The sequence below is a fragment of the Schistocerca nitens genome, chromosome 6, assembly GCF_023898315.1.
Source record: "Schistocerca nitens isolate TAMUIC-IGC-003100 chromosome 6, iqSchNite1.1, whole genome shotgun sequence".
NCBI classification, from domain to species: domain Eukaryota; kingdom Metazoa; phylum Arthropoda; class Insecta; order Orthoptera; family Acrididae; genus Schistocerca; species Schistocerca nitens.
In genome coordinates, this window is record NC_064619.1 from 598,366,202 (window position 1) to 598,383,285 (window position 17,084).

The 17,084-nt window shown below is 43.5% G+C and overlaps 1 protein-coding gene and 1 non-coding gene across 6 annotated transcripts in view; one reads left to right on the forward strand and one right to left on the reverse strand.

Annotated features, from left to right (window-relative positions):
• Positions 1-17,084, forward strand: part of LOC126262900 (monocarboxylate transporter 2-like) — a 146,742-nt gene that overhangs the window by 96,004 nt on the left and 33,654 nt on the right. For 4 of the 5 annotated variants that reach the window (XM_049959799.1, XM_049959798.1, XM_049959797.1 and 1 more), the window contains exon 4: positions 12,172-12,315. The exons of the other annotated variant lie outside the window; for it this stretch is intronic. In XM_049959799.1, the coding sequence (XP_049815756.1) occupies positions 12,172-12,315 (144 nt within the window). The remainder of the gene's footprint in view (positions 1-12,171; positions 12,316-17,084) is intronic. 5 annotated transcript variants of the gene reach the window in all.
• Positions 4,914-4,986, reverse strand: Trnaa-cgc (transfer RNA alanine (anticodon CGC)). Its single transcript has one exon. It is a non-coding gene; the product is annotated as a tRNA-Ala (tRNA).

Consider the following 17,084-nt stretch of genomic DNA (forward strand, 5'->3'; position numbering starts at 1 on the left):
ATCCAATAACTATTCCAACCTATATTTGATAATCAATAACTTGCTACTAGCCGAGGCCGTTGAAAATTTTCGCGCACTCTGTCTCAAAAGTTACGAACTGGATCCAACCCGTTATGTGAGTTCAACTGCTGTAGCGTGGGGAGGTACGCTGAAAATTTGTAATTTAAAATTCCAACTTATTACAGACATGGAACAATTACACTCTGGTGAGTGTGAAGTCAGAGGCGAACATTAACCACTATTTACACAGACTGTGTGAGAGTACTGTGTCTGCTGCACTGTAATATAAGGGATTACAACTAAAATTTCTGCCTGCAGAAATGGTGCATTGTTTTGATGTCATGAGGGTACCAGATTAACCAGATTATTGATAAGTTTTACATTATCGAAGAAAACATGGAACATCCAAAAAGTTCACTGTGATTTATCGTAATGGTAGTCTGTTGCCCAGCAGTAAGGTGTCATTTCAATTAGACGTCATGGACGTGGGTGTTGCATGATTTCTTTCGATTGGCATGTAAATGTGATTGGGAAAATAATACCTAACATCGATTATACAGGGTGGTCCATTGCTAGTGACCGGGCCAAATATTTCACGAAATAAGCATCAAACGAAAAAACTACAAAGAACGAAACTCGTCTAGCTTGAATGGGGAAACCAGATGGTTGGCACGCTAGATAGCGCTGCCATAGGTCAAACGGATATCAACTGCGATTTTTTAAATAGGAACCCCCATTTTTTATTACATATTCGTGTAGTACGTAAAGAAATATGAATGTTTTAGTTGGACCACTTTTTTCACTTTGTGATAGGTGGCGCTGTAATAGTTACAAACGTGTAAGTACGTAGTATCACGTAACATTCCGCCAGTGCATCGTGATACATTACCCGCGTTAAAATGAACCGTTTACCAATTGCGGAAAAGGTCGATTACGTGTTGATGTATGGCTATTGTGATCAACATGCCCAACGGACATGTGCTATGTATGCTGCTCGGTATCCTGGACGACATCATCCAAGTGTCCGGACCGTTCGCCGGATAGTTACGTTAGAAAGTGATCAGCCACATGTGAAACGTCAACCACGACCTGTAACAAATGATCATGCCCAAGTAGGTGTTTTAGCTGCTGTCGCGGCTAATCCGCACATCAGTAGCAGACAAACTGCGCGAGAATCGGGAATCTCAAAAACGTCGGTTGAGAATGCTGCATCAACATCGATTGCACCCGTTCCATAGTTCTATGCACCAGGAATTGCATTGAATGTTGTGTACAGTTTTGCCACTGAGCACAAGAGAAATTACGGGCCGATGACAGATTTTTTTGCACGCGTTCTATTTAGCGACGAAGTGTCATTCACCAATAGCGGTAACGTAAACCGGCATGATATGCACTACTGGGCAACGGAAAATCCACGATGGGTGCGACAAGTGGAACATCAGCGACTAAACGAGCGTTCACACTTAGCTGTTAATATAGCAATAATTTCCGAAATACAAAGCACTGGCAGCAGATCACAAGGCTATCTTTCAGTATATCTATATTTCTTCTACTCCTTAAAGTTCTTATAATTTTCGTTTCATTTGACATATTTTGCAGAAATGAATTATACTTTCTTCTTCATACGTTATTCTTAGCTTCTCAGGCCATTCATATGGACTTAAAACTCTTATGTGACAGAGGAGATTATTATACCTATTACTGTTTTGCAAACCTTGATTCATTTCACGGTAAGGAGGCTGAGTAGCTAGCAATGTTGATTATAAACTGGCGGCAAGACGCATGTAAAACTACCCTGCATGAATGATTTGTATTTTATTGGATTTTGACGGAGGCACAGATTTGATATTTGTTTATTTAATCATAGTGTTAGCATAAGGGTCAAGATTTTTCTGCAGTGACTGAAATACTCTGCACTTCTTTTTACTAGTTTCCCTCATTCAAAGATCACATGAAGGAGCGGCTAATTCTATCTATCCGTCCAACGTTGTTCTTAAATTTTCCACAAATTCTGCGCTTCCTAAATATTACCATACGCCCGAATATTTGGTTCTTTCGTTCTGATCCCATGTAACATCATTCTCAGCAGTGTCAAAATGGGAATATCAAATCTCAGAGTCTTCTAGCGTTGTTTTAATTAATGAAACTCTGCGAATTGTGAAAATATTACCAATAAGCGACATTCGACGCTGAAAAGCTTTTGCGCAGGTGTTTAGTTCCCTTTGCTTCTCAGGAGGTTGATTGTGTAGAGCATGGATTCCCAAAGTGGTCGCCGGCCGCGGTGGTCTCGCGGTTCTAGGCGCGCAGTCCGGAACCGTGCGACTGCTACGGTCGCAGGTTCGAATCCTGCCTCGGGCGTGGATGTGCGTGATGTCCTTAGGTTAGTTAGGTTTAAGTACGAGTAGTTCTAAGTTCTAGGGGACTGATGACCACAGCAGTTAAGTCCCATAGTGCTCAGAGCCAATTGAACCCAAAGTGGTCGATATCGACCCCTTGGGGTCGATATCGGTTTCCTAGGGGTCGACATAAACGAAAACTGATTTTCGGGGTCGACGAGGTCTAAAAATCGACCCCTATTAAATTAACACAAGTTCTTATTTCAAACTTTCAACATAGGTAGGTACTGTATTGTTTATGTTGTGTTACGTGTACTAAGAATAATTAATATTTTTGTAGGAAATAACATTGTTGTAGTAATGTAAAGTCTCAAGTTCGTACAAGATGAAAAACTCGGCAAGTCTGTGTGGACAAGTTTGTGCAAGATAATGAGTTCGTGCGTACATCTTTCAGGTGCGTTTTGACTTGCTCCCTATTTGACGCTTACGCGATCTAACACGAACCAATTCATGATCGAGTCCAAACATGTTCCTGATATTTTACTATTTAACGAGCTTGCACTTAGGTTGAAAGTTCATTTGCGTTTTGAAATTAGTTGGAGCTTGAACGATAATAACTCATATAAGTACTCATTTATTTCAAGAGATTACAAATAGGAAAAAACTAAAGATAGGCCCCCTTATTCATAATAGTCTGCTAACTTAAAGGATTGCTAATTCTCACTCTGTCTTCTTCTATTGACCTAAATCAGAATGAAAAATAACACTCTGTAGCAGCTGTTTTAAGTTAGCGGACCATTATGAATAAGGGGATTGATCTTAAAAAGTAGGTAATTTGGCCATCGGGGTATGGGGTAACAGTTCATTTTGGAAAAGGGGTCACTTGTCCAAAATAGTTGGGGATCCTTGGTGTAGAGCATACAGCTTTGCTATATGTGTCAGAAAGTAACTTATTCCATAAACTTTTCTAACAGAATTATTAACAACTAGCTCTAATCTATGCTTTCTGCAATGCCATATTTTGATGGAAATTAATTTTTAAGTTGTGCCCCTACACCTCTGTTTCTACAAGGGTGAGTCAAATAAAAACCTTAAATTTGTAATAACAAATCGAAATTTCGCGCCGTTATCCTGTAAGTTGGTAAGCGTGCTACAAACAGCGTGCAGAATGGCCTGTAGGTGGCAGCGTAATGCAGATGCACACATACCGTCGCAGTATCAGTATGCAGATGGCCGCCCCACTTGCAACTTGCACCAGGGAAGAACAACGTTCTGTTATTCGGTTTTTGAGTAGTGAAGGTGTGAAACATATTGAAATTCATCGATGAATGAATGTTCAGTACGGTGATGCATGTTTGTCACAGCAGCAATTCTACGAATTGAGTAGGAAGTTCGTAAATGGTGTGATTTCAGTGGAAGATGCTCCTTGTCCAGGTGAGGCACAACGAGTTGTGACTCCACAAAACATTGCAGCAGTTGAAGCCATAGTGAAGGAAACCGCCGAGTGACATTGAATGACATTGCAGCTTGTTTACAGATTAGTCATGGGTCAGCACACCACACTGTGCATGATGTGCTCCAGTTTCACAAAGTGTCTGCAAGATTGGTGCCACGGCAGCTGACTCCTGAAATGAGAGAACGACGTGTTGATGCCTGTGAAGAACTTTTTCGGCACTTTGAACGAGAAGGTGATGGCTTTCTTGCAAGAATCGTTACTGGGGACGAAACCTGGGTTCACTTCCACCAACCGGCAACCGTACTCACCAGACCTTGCCGCAAGTTATTTCCATATGTTTGGACCACTCAAAGACTTAATGGTAGGAAAGAAGTTCCGTTATGATGAAGAGGAACGTCACGTGGTGCATGGGTGGTAGCGCGGACTACCAAAAACTTTTTTCTCTAAAGGAATTATGCACTTTGTAAGCTCTGTAGGACTTTCATTGAGCATGGGGGAGATTATGTGGAAAAGTGGTACAGCTTTGCACCAATTCTGCGCAATAAATAATATTTAAAAAAATATTTAAGGTTTTCATTTGACTCACCCTCGTAGGTATCTTTCTTGAGGCACCATCATGTGAGGAACATGTAAGACATTCTTTCAAATATTCTTCATTCGTACCAAAGAAATTGAGTTTGTGTAAAAAGGGCAGTAGTAATACTAGAAGATATTCCTCTCTCTAGTCAGATCTAAAACATAGTTTGACGATAGTCAGTGTCTTTCATAGAAAACCTTAAACATACAACTACAACATATGAAATGACACAATTTCAGAGACTTTACTGGTCTCACAGAGAAACGATTTTACGTATATAGACTGAAGCGGCGAGTGAAAAGTTGTACCTAGGCCGGGAATCGTTCGGTCGCTTAGTGGCTAACGCGCCTGCCTAGCAAGCAGGGGCCCTGGAGGAGGAGGAGATTAGTGTTTAGCGTCCCGTCGACAACGAGGTCATTAGAGACGGAGCAGAAGCTCAGGTGAGGGAAGGATGGGGAAGGAAATCGGCCGTGCCCTTTCAAGGGAACCATCCCGGCATTTGCCTGAAGCGATTTAGGGAAATCACGGTAAACCTAAATCAGGATGGCCGGAGACGGGATTGAACCGTCGTCCTCCGGAATGCGAGTCCAGTGTGCTAACCACTGCGCCACCTCGCTCCGTCAGGGGCCCTGGTTTCAGTTCCTGGGGTAGGTACAAATTTTCGTTCACTTCTTCGCTCTGTATACACAATTAGCGCTTGCTTTTTGCTTAGTATGGTCGGCTCATCTTTAGTATATTTATTTTCCGCTTGTTTACTACATATTTCATCAACCTTTGACGAATACTTTTAGTGATATGAGATGTGATGTTAATATAAGAGAAAGCTGTGTGAAGGATTCTTCCTACATGGAGGTAGTTAAGGGATCTATATTAACAGGCATATCAGGATAAGGTCTTTGATATTTTGCAATTATGTAAGCTGTACTAAAAAGGCAAGCAGTGGTTACAACCTCTTCTTCTTCTTGCACTGTTATAAGTCTTTTGCTAAGTATCGCGTTTTGCTTAATTCCACTATTTCTAACGTAGATAAGCGTTATTTACTTAATTTATGCTCATAAATTTATTTTCGTCAAACTCTGTTCTCGAGCTTTTTTCATCGCTTCCACATCAATTTCTTTTTCATTGCACTCTTCCTGCGAAATGCAGATTTTCTTCTGAACATATCTTAAATTCCGAGTTAGCTTTACTGATAATTATCCGTGGATTCTCAGTGTTAAAATAATTCCGCTGATCTGAGGTCGAACAAGGAGGCAATGGAGAGGAGGTGTCACTAAATGAATCCGTTACTCGATTTACTGCAGAGCTTTCAGAGGTAATTACTGCACTTTCAGCTACGGCGGATCTTTTCATTTCACTTCTAGTACTGTTACTGTCTGTATTCGAAGCCGGCCGCGGTGGCCGTGAGGTTCTAGGGGCTGCAGTCCGGAAACGCGGGACTGCTACGGTCGCAGGTTCGAATCATGCCTCGGGCATGGATGTGTGTGATGTCCTTAAGTTAGTTAGGTTTAAGTAGTTCTAAGTTCTAGGGGACTGATGACCTCAGATGTTAAGTCCCATAGTGCTTGCAACCCTTTGAAGGAACACATAAAAATGTTGTGGGGACGGCTAACCAAAGACTGCGCTTTATTGGCAGGACACTTAGAAAATGTAACAGATCTAGTAAGAAGACTGCTTACACTATGCTTGTCCGTCCTCTTTTACAATACTGTTGCGCGGTGTGGGATCCATACCAGATAGGACTGACGGAGTACATCGAAAAATCTGAAATAAGGGCAGTACGTTTTGTATTATTGCGAAATATGGGAGAGAGTGTCACTGAAATGATACTGAAATGATGAATTTTGGGCTGGACATCATTAAAAGAAAGGCGTTTTTCGTTGCGACAGAATCATCTCACGAAATTCCAATAACAAACTTTCTCCTCCGAATGGGAAAATATTTTGTTGACACCGACCGATGCAGGGAGAAACGATCACCAAGATAAAATAAGGGAAATGAGAGCTCGTACGGAAAGATATAGGTGTTCGTTCTTTCCGCGCTGGAATAATAGAGAATTGTGAAGATGGTTCGATGAACCCTCTGCCAGGCACTTAAATGCGATATGCGGAGTATCCATGTAGATGTAGAAGTTAATAACATCTAATTTCTAACAAGTCAAAGTACGTACTGCAACTGCAATCGAAGTTTTGTTTCAGATGTAGCCTAGTTCTAGATACGAGTATAACGTGTCTCGTTAACATAAAACATCCATTAAATCTTTGTTTCAGTGCTAAGCAGTACGGCGGTATGGTATTGCATTGGATATTACCGATTAAAGTTGAACTTGGTTTGATGCAAACAAACAACAATACTTAACGTCAGACGAACTAACTGACTGTTGAACATATTTTTCTTTGCAGCCCTTAGCAACGTCTCAGTGTTTGAATCTTCAAACAGCTATAGGATTAGCTTTTTTAAGAGCCAGTCCATATCGCCATAGATTTGTAGGTTCTAGAACAATCCGCGGTCCGCATGCGGGGCGGCGCCAAGCCAGGTATCAGTGCGACATAAGAAGTCAACGTCTATTACACGACTGGGAAAAAAGACCGTAAAATTCCTTTTATGTAAAGGTATTATTAAATGAATGTTTTCATTTTGCAGTTTCCGCCATACCGCCGAGCCTCCCACTCTCTCTTTCTCTCGGTTCTCTCTGTCTCTCTCTTTCTCATTCTTTATTTTATGACAATGTAGCAAAGACTTCCATAATATATTGAGTTGCATATCTCAGTGTTTTTCTTGTGGTCCATGCCTGTATTAGCGATAATTCTGTCATACGTTATGCAACTGCTAGTAAGAGCCGTCATCTACCCTCCGCTATTGTCACAGATTCTACCCCTGGATGATTATTGTCTAATACGTTCTCGTTCATTGCGTGTGCCGATTTCGAACTAAATGGTTAGAATTGTGTGTTTTGACACCATAGTTTACACTGCGTAATAGTTTCTCCTAATTATAATCAAGTATGGAGCATTAATCACAGAGTCAAATTGTTGTATCCCAGTGTGTGCACTTAAATACCCGTCGCGTGAGTAACTAGTGGGGGCACATACCCTGCAATCATGCACAACTCCATTTTACGCTAGATAGTCAGGCGTGAGTATCTAAGATGAATACTTTCAGAGCCAGAACAAAACAAAACTCAACCAATGTAGCGCAGTCTTAGTAGCAGTTTGCGCATAGTCTAGAAAAGAGCAGGATAGAGTTTGTTTAGCAGTAATAACGTACGAAGAGATTTATGAACTGCGAACATGGTAGGGTGTGCAATTATTAACGAAACTGTTAAAACAATACCGTTAGTGAGTCGTACTTATTATCAATTAATACCTTCCACTCTGGACCCTATCAAACTTTTAATATTTTAGGGTAAATTTTTAATGTTTTGGGGTTCACCTTAACAAAAGCGAATTTCACCTTTCACCTTGTTTCTGAATGAGAATGAGAAACTTATTTACTTTTTATTACAATGTTTCTCTTCTTGCTGCTAAAATTTCAGTAATTTCAAACAAATCAATACTATTGGTACGTTGTTGCTGTAGTAGATAGCTTTAGAGTTCCGTTTCGCAGCTTGTTATGCACAGATAGCTCTGTGCGGTCACGGTGTTATTCGCGTGCCTGTAACGTATTCCTTCCTTCTCAATGTTCTAGCAATTCTTTCCACGCCACTGGCGTGATTCATTAATACGTCACCCGGGGAGGATGTAGCTAGTGGCTGGATTATACTCCTGGAAATGGAAAAAAGAACACATTGACACCGGTGTGTCAGACCCACCATACTTGCTCCGGACACTGCGAGAGGGCTGTACAAGCAATGATCACACGCACGGCACAGCGGACACACCAGGAACCGCGGTGTTGGCCGTCGAATGGCGCTAGCTGCGCAGCATTTGTGCACCGCCGCCGTCAGTGTCAGTCAGTTTGCCGTGGCATACGGAGCTCCATCGCAGTCTTTCACACTGGTAGCATGCCGCGACAGCGTGGACGTGAACCGTATGTGCAGTTGACGGACTTTGAGCGAGGGCGTATAGTGGGCATGCGGGAGGCCGGGTGGACGTACCGCCGAATTGCTCAACACGTGGGGCGTAAGGTCTCCACAGTACATCGATGTTGTCGCCAGTGGTCGGCGGAAGGTGCACGTGCCCGTCGACCTGGGACCGGACCGCAGCGACGCACGGATGCACGCCAAGACCGTAGGATCCTACGCAGTGCCTTAGGGGACCGCACCGCCACTTCCCAGCAAATTAGGGACACTGTTGCTCCTGGGGTATCGGCGAGGACCATTCGCAACCGTCTCCATGAAGCTGGGCTACGGTCCCGCACACCGTTAGGCCGTCTTCCGCTCACGCCCCAACATCGTGCAGCCCGCCTCCAGTGGTGTCGCGACAGGCGTGAATGGAGGGACGAATGGAGACGTGTCGTCTTCAGCGATGAGAGTCGCTTCTGCCTTGGTGCCAATGATGGTCGTATGCGTGTTTGGCGCCGTGCAGGTGAGCGCCACAATCAGGACTGCATACGACCGAGGCACACAGGGCCAACACCCGGCATCATGGTGTGGGGAGCGATCTCCTACACTGGCCGTACACCACTGGTGATCGTCGAGGGGACACTGAATAGTGCACGGTACATCCAAACCGTCATCGAACCCATCGTTCTACCATTCCTAGACCGGCAAGGGAACTTGCTGTTCCAACAGGACAATGCACGTCCGCATGTATCCCGTGCCACCCAACGTGCTCTAGAAGGTGTAAGTGAACTACCCTGGCCAGCAAGATCTCCGGATCTGTCCCCCATTGAGCATGTTTGGGACTGGATGAAGCGTCGTCTCACGCGGTCTGCACGTCCGGCACGAACGCTGGTCCAACTGAGGCGCCAGGTGGAAATGGCATGGCAAGCCGTTCCACAGGACTACATCCAGCATCTCTACGATCGTCTCCATGGGAGAATAGCAGCCTGCATTACTGCGAAAGGTGGATATACACTGTACTAGTGCCGACATTGTGCATCCTCTGTTGCCTGTGTCTATGTGCTTGTGGTTCTGTCAGTGTGATCATGTGATGTATCTGACCCCAGGAATGTGTCAATAAAGTTTCCCCTTCCTGGGACAATGAATTCACGGTGTTCTTATTTCAATTTCCAGGAGTATATATTCGTTCCTTGGGTAAGAGTAAATGTCGAATGCGAAGTGCTTCCACTGGACAAGCAGTGACACCGTTCCAACGCGGAATCGATGACACGTTACAGCAACAAGTGTGTTGTGCGTTCTTTTCTGCATATTTTTCTGTAAGACAGGAATGTAATAAACTGGCACTGCGCAACATTTCCGTATCTGTGATCAAACATTTTGTTTCAAAAAGACTGTGAGGAACATGTTATGAAATGCACTGTCACAGGCAGATAACGTTCATCATTTATAAGCGCCCTTTACGTCGAAGCGAACGCGAATGAAAGCAAGCGAATGCACATTCTCAAACAATGCGCAGGAGGTTCACTTCCTGGCACCATCGTTGACTCGTACCAGCGAATAAGCATTTACACTAGAGCAAACGCAAGAGAAAGTATACAATGTGCATTGTTTTTTGGTGCAAAAACGTTGCCGTGATACAAAGTTGCTTAACTTATATTCAGCACACCGTAATGGAGAAAAGACACATACAACATGATTTATTTTGAATAGGAGGCGCGCTGTTGGTCATGGAAACAAGACGGCGCGGACACAGAAAAATGAGAGTGTTCGAATTTTTGCGCAGGCTTGTAAGACATGGAGGTTTGCCCCTGATTAGTGATTTGCATTTTTAATCACGGCTTGCTTTACTCTAGAACTATAGCCGCATCTCGATGGACTATTTTCGCCTTTTCCTAGCTGCAAATGAACCGACGATTTCAAAGCAAGAAACAAATTGTAAACGATCCATACCAGCAGAAGAGAGGATAGCACTAACGCTACGATTCTTAGCAACAGGTGATAAGATAGCCTCAAATATCTATTTCGTATATCAGTCGCAACTCTTCCCAAATAATGAGTGTCATGTGCGGAACACTTGAGGAATTTATGAAGGTAAATGAGTATTGTAAGGTAAAAATATACAGAAGTCCAACCACACCTTTATTGGAGGAAAAACAATTTTCATTTATTCTGTTCCAACCTTTAAATTTCGTGAGAAGGTAGCTAAACTGTGACATTTAGACAGATACGTCGAATGTAAGCCACGAGAATGATCAGGTCTTTCCTCCATTTTTATTTTACATTGATCTACGTTATCTATTTATTTTGATGACATTTATTTCTCTTATAGGTATTATGTGAAACAAATAAAGAGGTACACGAAAATGGACATAGATGATACCATAAAGTTTGTGCACCGCATTCTCTGTCACTTATGTAGTATCTATAGATGTGGACGTGGAGGAAGAGTATATCATACCACAGAGGTTTGAAGACAAACCAACTGGATTTATATTTTTTCACTGCACCCATTCCAGATGTTTTACGTTGTTTACCCCTTTCACGCCTACAAGATTGCAATGACTTCATTTCCTTCATAACTTCCCTTGTTGACGCTACGAGAACTTCGGCAGTTTCTTTCCAAGGATAAATATTTTGGTGAGTATTTTGTACAGTGGATCTTTAGAATCCTATAAGCACCTGTGGAACCTACACTTTTCTATCAATAGTGCACGCTTTCTACCACCACAAGAAACATTTACAACAAACAATACGGACAGCTGTACGCGCGGGAAAACAGCACACTGCGGCAAAGCAAGTACACTGTGTAGCGGAAAGGATGCCAACTACCTTCGATGGTTCACTCTAAAATCGTCAACGAGCAGATCACAAGCGAACACTTGTGAATGTGACCTGCGCACGGCCGAACACTAAGCGCCAAGCATTTACACTAGAGAGAATTCTCGTTCGCTGTTGTGCGTTCGCTTGCGTTCGCTTGTGTTCGCTTTGGTGCCTGCCGGGTTATTTGTGGTCAAAGAGACGCTTGTAATAGGAAGTCCTTGTTCAGTATCCATACCTTTATCGCTTTCTGCTTTGGTGTTACAGCATGATTCACGGCCTACGAGAAAGTTTTTAAACAATTAACAGGTTTCTGGAACTAATCACCTCGTTTAACTGTAACGCTGTAACCTGTTATTCTTATTTTGTAAAATAAAGAAACCCCACAACGTCCTGCTTGTGTTTCCGGTCGAGTAGCACGAGGAAGCGGTTTTTATGGATTTTATGTCCCTTTTATCCTTTTGACCCAGAACCCTTGTTCCATGACAACAATGGGGTGTGGATCACCTCAAATGATTGAGTGATTTAGCTTTTTACACCAAATGATGGAACTTTAAGTGTTCCGAAACTTGTGGTGTACACAATAAAAGATTGTGGCTTTAACAACTGTTGTGCAGTTTTTTTTCATTTTACAAAATGGGCTTATACAGTTGTGACTGCCCCATAGTAAGAACTCTTTATGTTGTTACTTGTAATCAGTAGCTTAGCCCATCCCTATAACAGGCGAGTGTCGCTCCACTGCCGTGTGGCCGGCAATACACTTGCAAACTGACAGTTGGCCACGTCTATTGCCGCATAGGTGGCGAGGCTCGCTCGCATGACTGTGTCGCAATTCAGCAAAAACCTTAAGCAAATGTTATCAGAGAAATTATTTCTAAAAGTTAATAAGCATATTTCACTATGTCATCCAAGTTTACAACTGTCGTCACTTAATGAGAAATCATGTCCACAAATTTCTAAATATAACTGTGTACGTCTTTTTCAGGTCTTCTCACGGGGCCGCTGCTGAAGAAATTCAGTATACGTCAAGTGGCTTTCAGCGGGGGCTGTCTAATAGTGTCGGGGCTCCTTCTCACCAGTTTTGCCAATTCGTTCATCCACATCATTATCACGTACAGCATCTTCATAGGTCAGTGATTCGACTTACCATCTTTGTCAATACGCTTCTTCCACGATTATTCTCGTTCTTTGCAGTTGGATCTGCCCCGTTAATCTTTCCCTGCAACACTCTCCTTTCCTTCTTTCTTTCTTCTTCTTCTTTTTCTTCTTGTTATTGTGTAGTCGTTGTCGCAATGCGGAAACGAGGCTATTTATCTAATGCTCAAAGGGGCATATCATTGGCTTTCAGGCCAAGGGTGGAAGCATTTCTGAAACGACCAAGTTTCTTAACCGTTCGGTTGTCACTGTGATTAAAATATACCGTACATGGCAAAATGACGCCATCCAAAACCATCGTCAGGTCATGTTGAGGGGTGAACGACGGTATGTGTACAGGCGAATAGACGTGCAACTGTTGACTAACAGTCACCCAGATGAACTAAAGGTCTCCCATAGAGTCTTCTCAACATTGCTGCGTATGGACCTCCACAATAGACGCCTGGTTCATGCACCCATGCTGACTGTTGTTGACTGGCGACGAATACTGGAATTTGCGCATTAATACCGTAACTGGACGTTCACTGAGTGGTGACATGTGGCCATTTTACCTGAATCATGTTTTACACACAGTCTACCGAGCGAGGTGGCGCAGTGGTTAGCACACTGGCATTCGGGAGGACGACGGTTCAATCCCGCGTCCGGCCATCCTGATTTAGGTTTTCCGTGATTTCCCTAAAATCGCTCCGGGCAAATGCCGGGATGGTTCCCTTCAAAGGCCACGGCCGAATTCCTTCCCCGTCCTTCCCTAATCCGATGAGACCGATGACCTCGTAGTTTGGTCTCTTCCCCCAAACCAACCAACCAACCAACCACTCAGTCTGAGAGATATCTGTCGGCGAGCATGGTTCTGCAACAGTTGTCGTAACTGGTCCAGGTCAGTGGATGGAGCATTTTGGTCTTCGAAATGCTTTCGTGGCACTACCTGGGTGGTCTCGTCATTCTGGAAGTCGCAACTGAGCAACAAAAATGTTTATCTATCCTTGGGACCATGTTCAGCCCTACATGCGGTTTCTTTTCTTCAACTCGATAGCATCTACCAGCACTACAGTGCAATGTGTTACACCACTCGCAGTATACGTGCGTTGTTTGGAGAGCACCAGGATGCGTTTACGATACTCTCCTGTCACTAAACTCTCCAGATTTAAACCCAGTCCAGAATCTGAAGGACCACGTCGATCAGGCTGTTCGACCGCCCAGGTGGCATGTTGATGACTCCACTCTAGGCGTGCCTTCATTAAAGACGAATCAGAGGCAGACATACAGCAGGTCTCTGACAGTAAAGGCCACTCTGCCGAGCGAGGGTTGATTGAAATATAATGCCTCCACCTTCGTAACTCTTCAATAGTTGGCAGCATTGGCATGCGGCAGGTACTGGCTTCTTCCGTAGCCTCTTCTCTACAGCTCCAGTTGGCGGGAAGCCTAAGCACTGAACGATTGTGTTGTTACAGTGTAAAGTATGGAACCCTGCGCAGACGCTCGGTCAATGCGATTTAACCAACGTGCAGTCATTGAACACTTGACAGCAAAAGTTGTCACCCCAAAGAAGGTTCATCAGAGAATGAAAGCAGTTTATGGTGATTGTGTTGATGTGAGTACTGTGCGTCGTTGGGCGACGTGACAAACAAAGAGTTGGACGTCCTGTGGCAGCAATCACCGAGTTTCACAAGCAGAATGTTGACATATTGATTCACGACGATCGTCGTATCACTCACAGAGAAATTGTTAGCACAATCGGCATTTCACAAGAACGTGTGGAGTCACATTATTGCTTTGCTTGGCTATCGGGAGATCTGTGCACAATGGGTACCCCGGATGCTGACTGCTGAAATGAAAGCGCCCAGACTTGAAATTTGCCAGGAACTCCTCTCACGTTACGACATTGAAGGTGATGCCTTTCTCCATTCAATTGTGACAGGAGACGAAACGTGGGTACACCATTACGACCTGGAGACGAAACGTCAGTCTATGGAATATCGACACAAAGACTCAACCCAGAAAAAGAAATTCAAGACGCAGCCGTCAACTGGAAGGATCATGGCCACAGTGTTCTGGGACGCAGATGGTTATCCATGTTGATTTCCTTGATCGTGGAACAACAATAAATTCAGAGCGTTACATCACAACGCTGCGAACGACGGCTAACAAGGGTCCGAAAGGAAAAGGGAAATGTTTTCGTGCAGCATGACAATGCCAAAACACACACTTCACGTGTCACCACAGCAGAACTTCAGAGACTGAATCTCACCACCTTGCGGAATCCTCCATTCAGTCCAGATTTAGCACCGACTGACTTCCATCTGTTCCCGATAGTGAAAGACGAACTGCGGGGACATCATTATTCTTCTGATGAAGACGTTGAGAGTACTGTGAGACTGTGGTTGCGGAAACAAAGTGTCGACTTCTTCCGTGACGGCTCTAGAAAACTTGTTCATCGTTGGCAGAAATGTATCCAATTGGCAGGGGATTATGCGGAAAAGTGAATATTGGTAATTAAAGATCACATTATAAGGATTATTTCTGCGTTTGATTTATTAAAATATTCCCATTACTGATGATTCTAAATGAATGCAGTGGAGTTTACCCTCTAAAAGATACTGATAGTCATTGATGATAATGCATTTGGTGAATGAAGTGCCAGGGAGAATGTTTAACTTCAACCACATGTTCATTAGACGACAAGCAAATATGTGAATTCCGACATCAAAAGTTTGGTAGACAACATTTTTCTTGAGAATTATCTTTTGAAGCATATAATACAACAAAGCATATACAAGTCCTTAGCTGTGGTATTATTTCGATAAGTGTTATTTTACCCAAGGGAGGCTGACTATACTGGTCATAATAAAATATTACTGCAAAACTTGAGAGGTGGCATGAGCCCCCTCTCATATTTCTATCTTACGATTCTCCTCTCTAATTGCATGCGGTGGAAAGTTGCTATTCCCTCACACGCGGACTTCCCACGCAGCGTCTCTCGTCACCCGGGTGGTCCGGTGACAGGCGGGCTCTGTTGAACTGGAGAGGGTTAAGCCGACGGGTGTGAGGATGTCGAGTGAATGCTTTGCAGACGCCGACATTGTCAAAAGACACGCCCGGAGGGGTTTGAAGTAGCGGCTGGGCTAGAGGTTCCGTTACTTCGCAGAATCTTAGCGAAAACACTTTCTGGCGGGCTACCAGCGAGGCGTGGGAATGACTTGTGTACCCAGGCAGTTGTGGCGGGAAAATTCCCGCGCTTTCTGCAAAATAGTAACTGTGATTGACTTGCTCAGGGCATAGCTCCGTGACGTAGCAAAATCAGCGCAGAAATTGGCGCCAAGAATCTCCATTGGTGGAATGGTAGTGCCCCGGCAATGAAGTGGAATTTTCCGTCGGTTTTCGAGTTGCTGATTGGAACGTTTAACCACGGCCACTGTCGTGGGGGCGGGAATGTTCTGTGTTCGGCCTGTACGGGTGCTCAAGTAGTCGGCTCTCGTCTTTCGGTCGAGGACGTCGAAGCAACCAGCCCTCGCCTCCGGTACGCCAGATCGTGTTCGGGCAGTTAAGAAGACAGTTTGGTAATGTATGTCCGCAGCACCGGCAGATAGGGATTTTCGTAGGTGATAATCAGAGCTCAGCAGAGCGCGCCTGTTCGTCTTTTTCTAACTTTGTTCTGTCTTGAGTAGCAGCAATTACTGTTGGGTTAGCTGTGTGTCTCTCTTGAGATTTGAGTGGCAAGGAATTGGCTCCACATACCACTTCGTCTTAAACCTCACGATCTAGTTTAGGGACAACTTCACCTTTACAGTGTTTGTATGAGTCTCCAATTTGAGCCAATTTGATGTATTATAAATATTTCATGTGTTTCTTTTATTATTTTGTGTTTAGTCTTAATAAATCATATTGTTATTTTGGACAGAACTTTCATTCTATTAATCGGTAGAGCAACCCATCATTTCTCTCTACGTAATGAAACCTTCGTTTATTTAACTTATTTATCAAATTAAATTATTGCAGGTGCCAAACTCTTTTCTACTCCACTTGCAGGGTCTATTACAGTCAGTTCGCGTTTCTTTTTAATCCTTGTGCAACAGCAAAAGTCGGAGTTAGAATAGGGGGGGCTTAGAGCATCATTTATATATGTAGATTCTAGAATTTAGTGTTAAATTCACTGATAGCCCCGGCACCTCGCAAACTATACAGTAAAAATTAAACTAAACGATAACATCTTTTATTTACGCAAGCCATCACGTGAGTACTACAGCTGAATGTCTATGGATGATTACGTCTCTACAAAATTATTGCTGTAATTCGACCGTCACCATGACACTGCCACGTACAAATGTAGTTTTCATTTTGATCTTCTGCAATAGAAGTGGTCTATCTGCTGTTGGAAACAGGATGAACGATGACTCACTGGGCCACGTTAGTATTTTCCGATTGTAGTTGGCCTAAGCTACATGTCCTCGGCCTATTTGCTTTTACTAATGCGCTCTCGGTAGTAATGTGAAATTGTGCATTAATTTGCAGATTTTTACGATTCTGAGCTTAGAGAGTACTATAAGAGCAATAACGGGCATTAAGTACTACGAGCGTATTTATTAGATCGATGATCTTTCTCAGATATGAGATCTTTTGGCTCAAGTTTAAATGATGTTCTACTCTGTATTAGATTGACAGCATGATGTGAGTTATGTTACTTTCAGCTGGTTTGATGCTGCTTTGCACGTTAGTCTATCCTCTGCAGTCTTCATCTCTGCATAA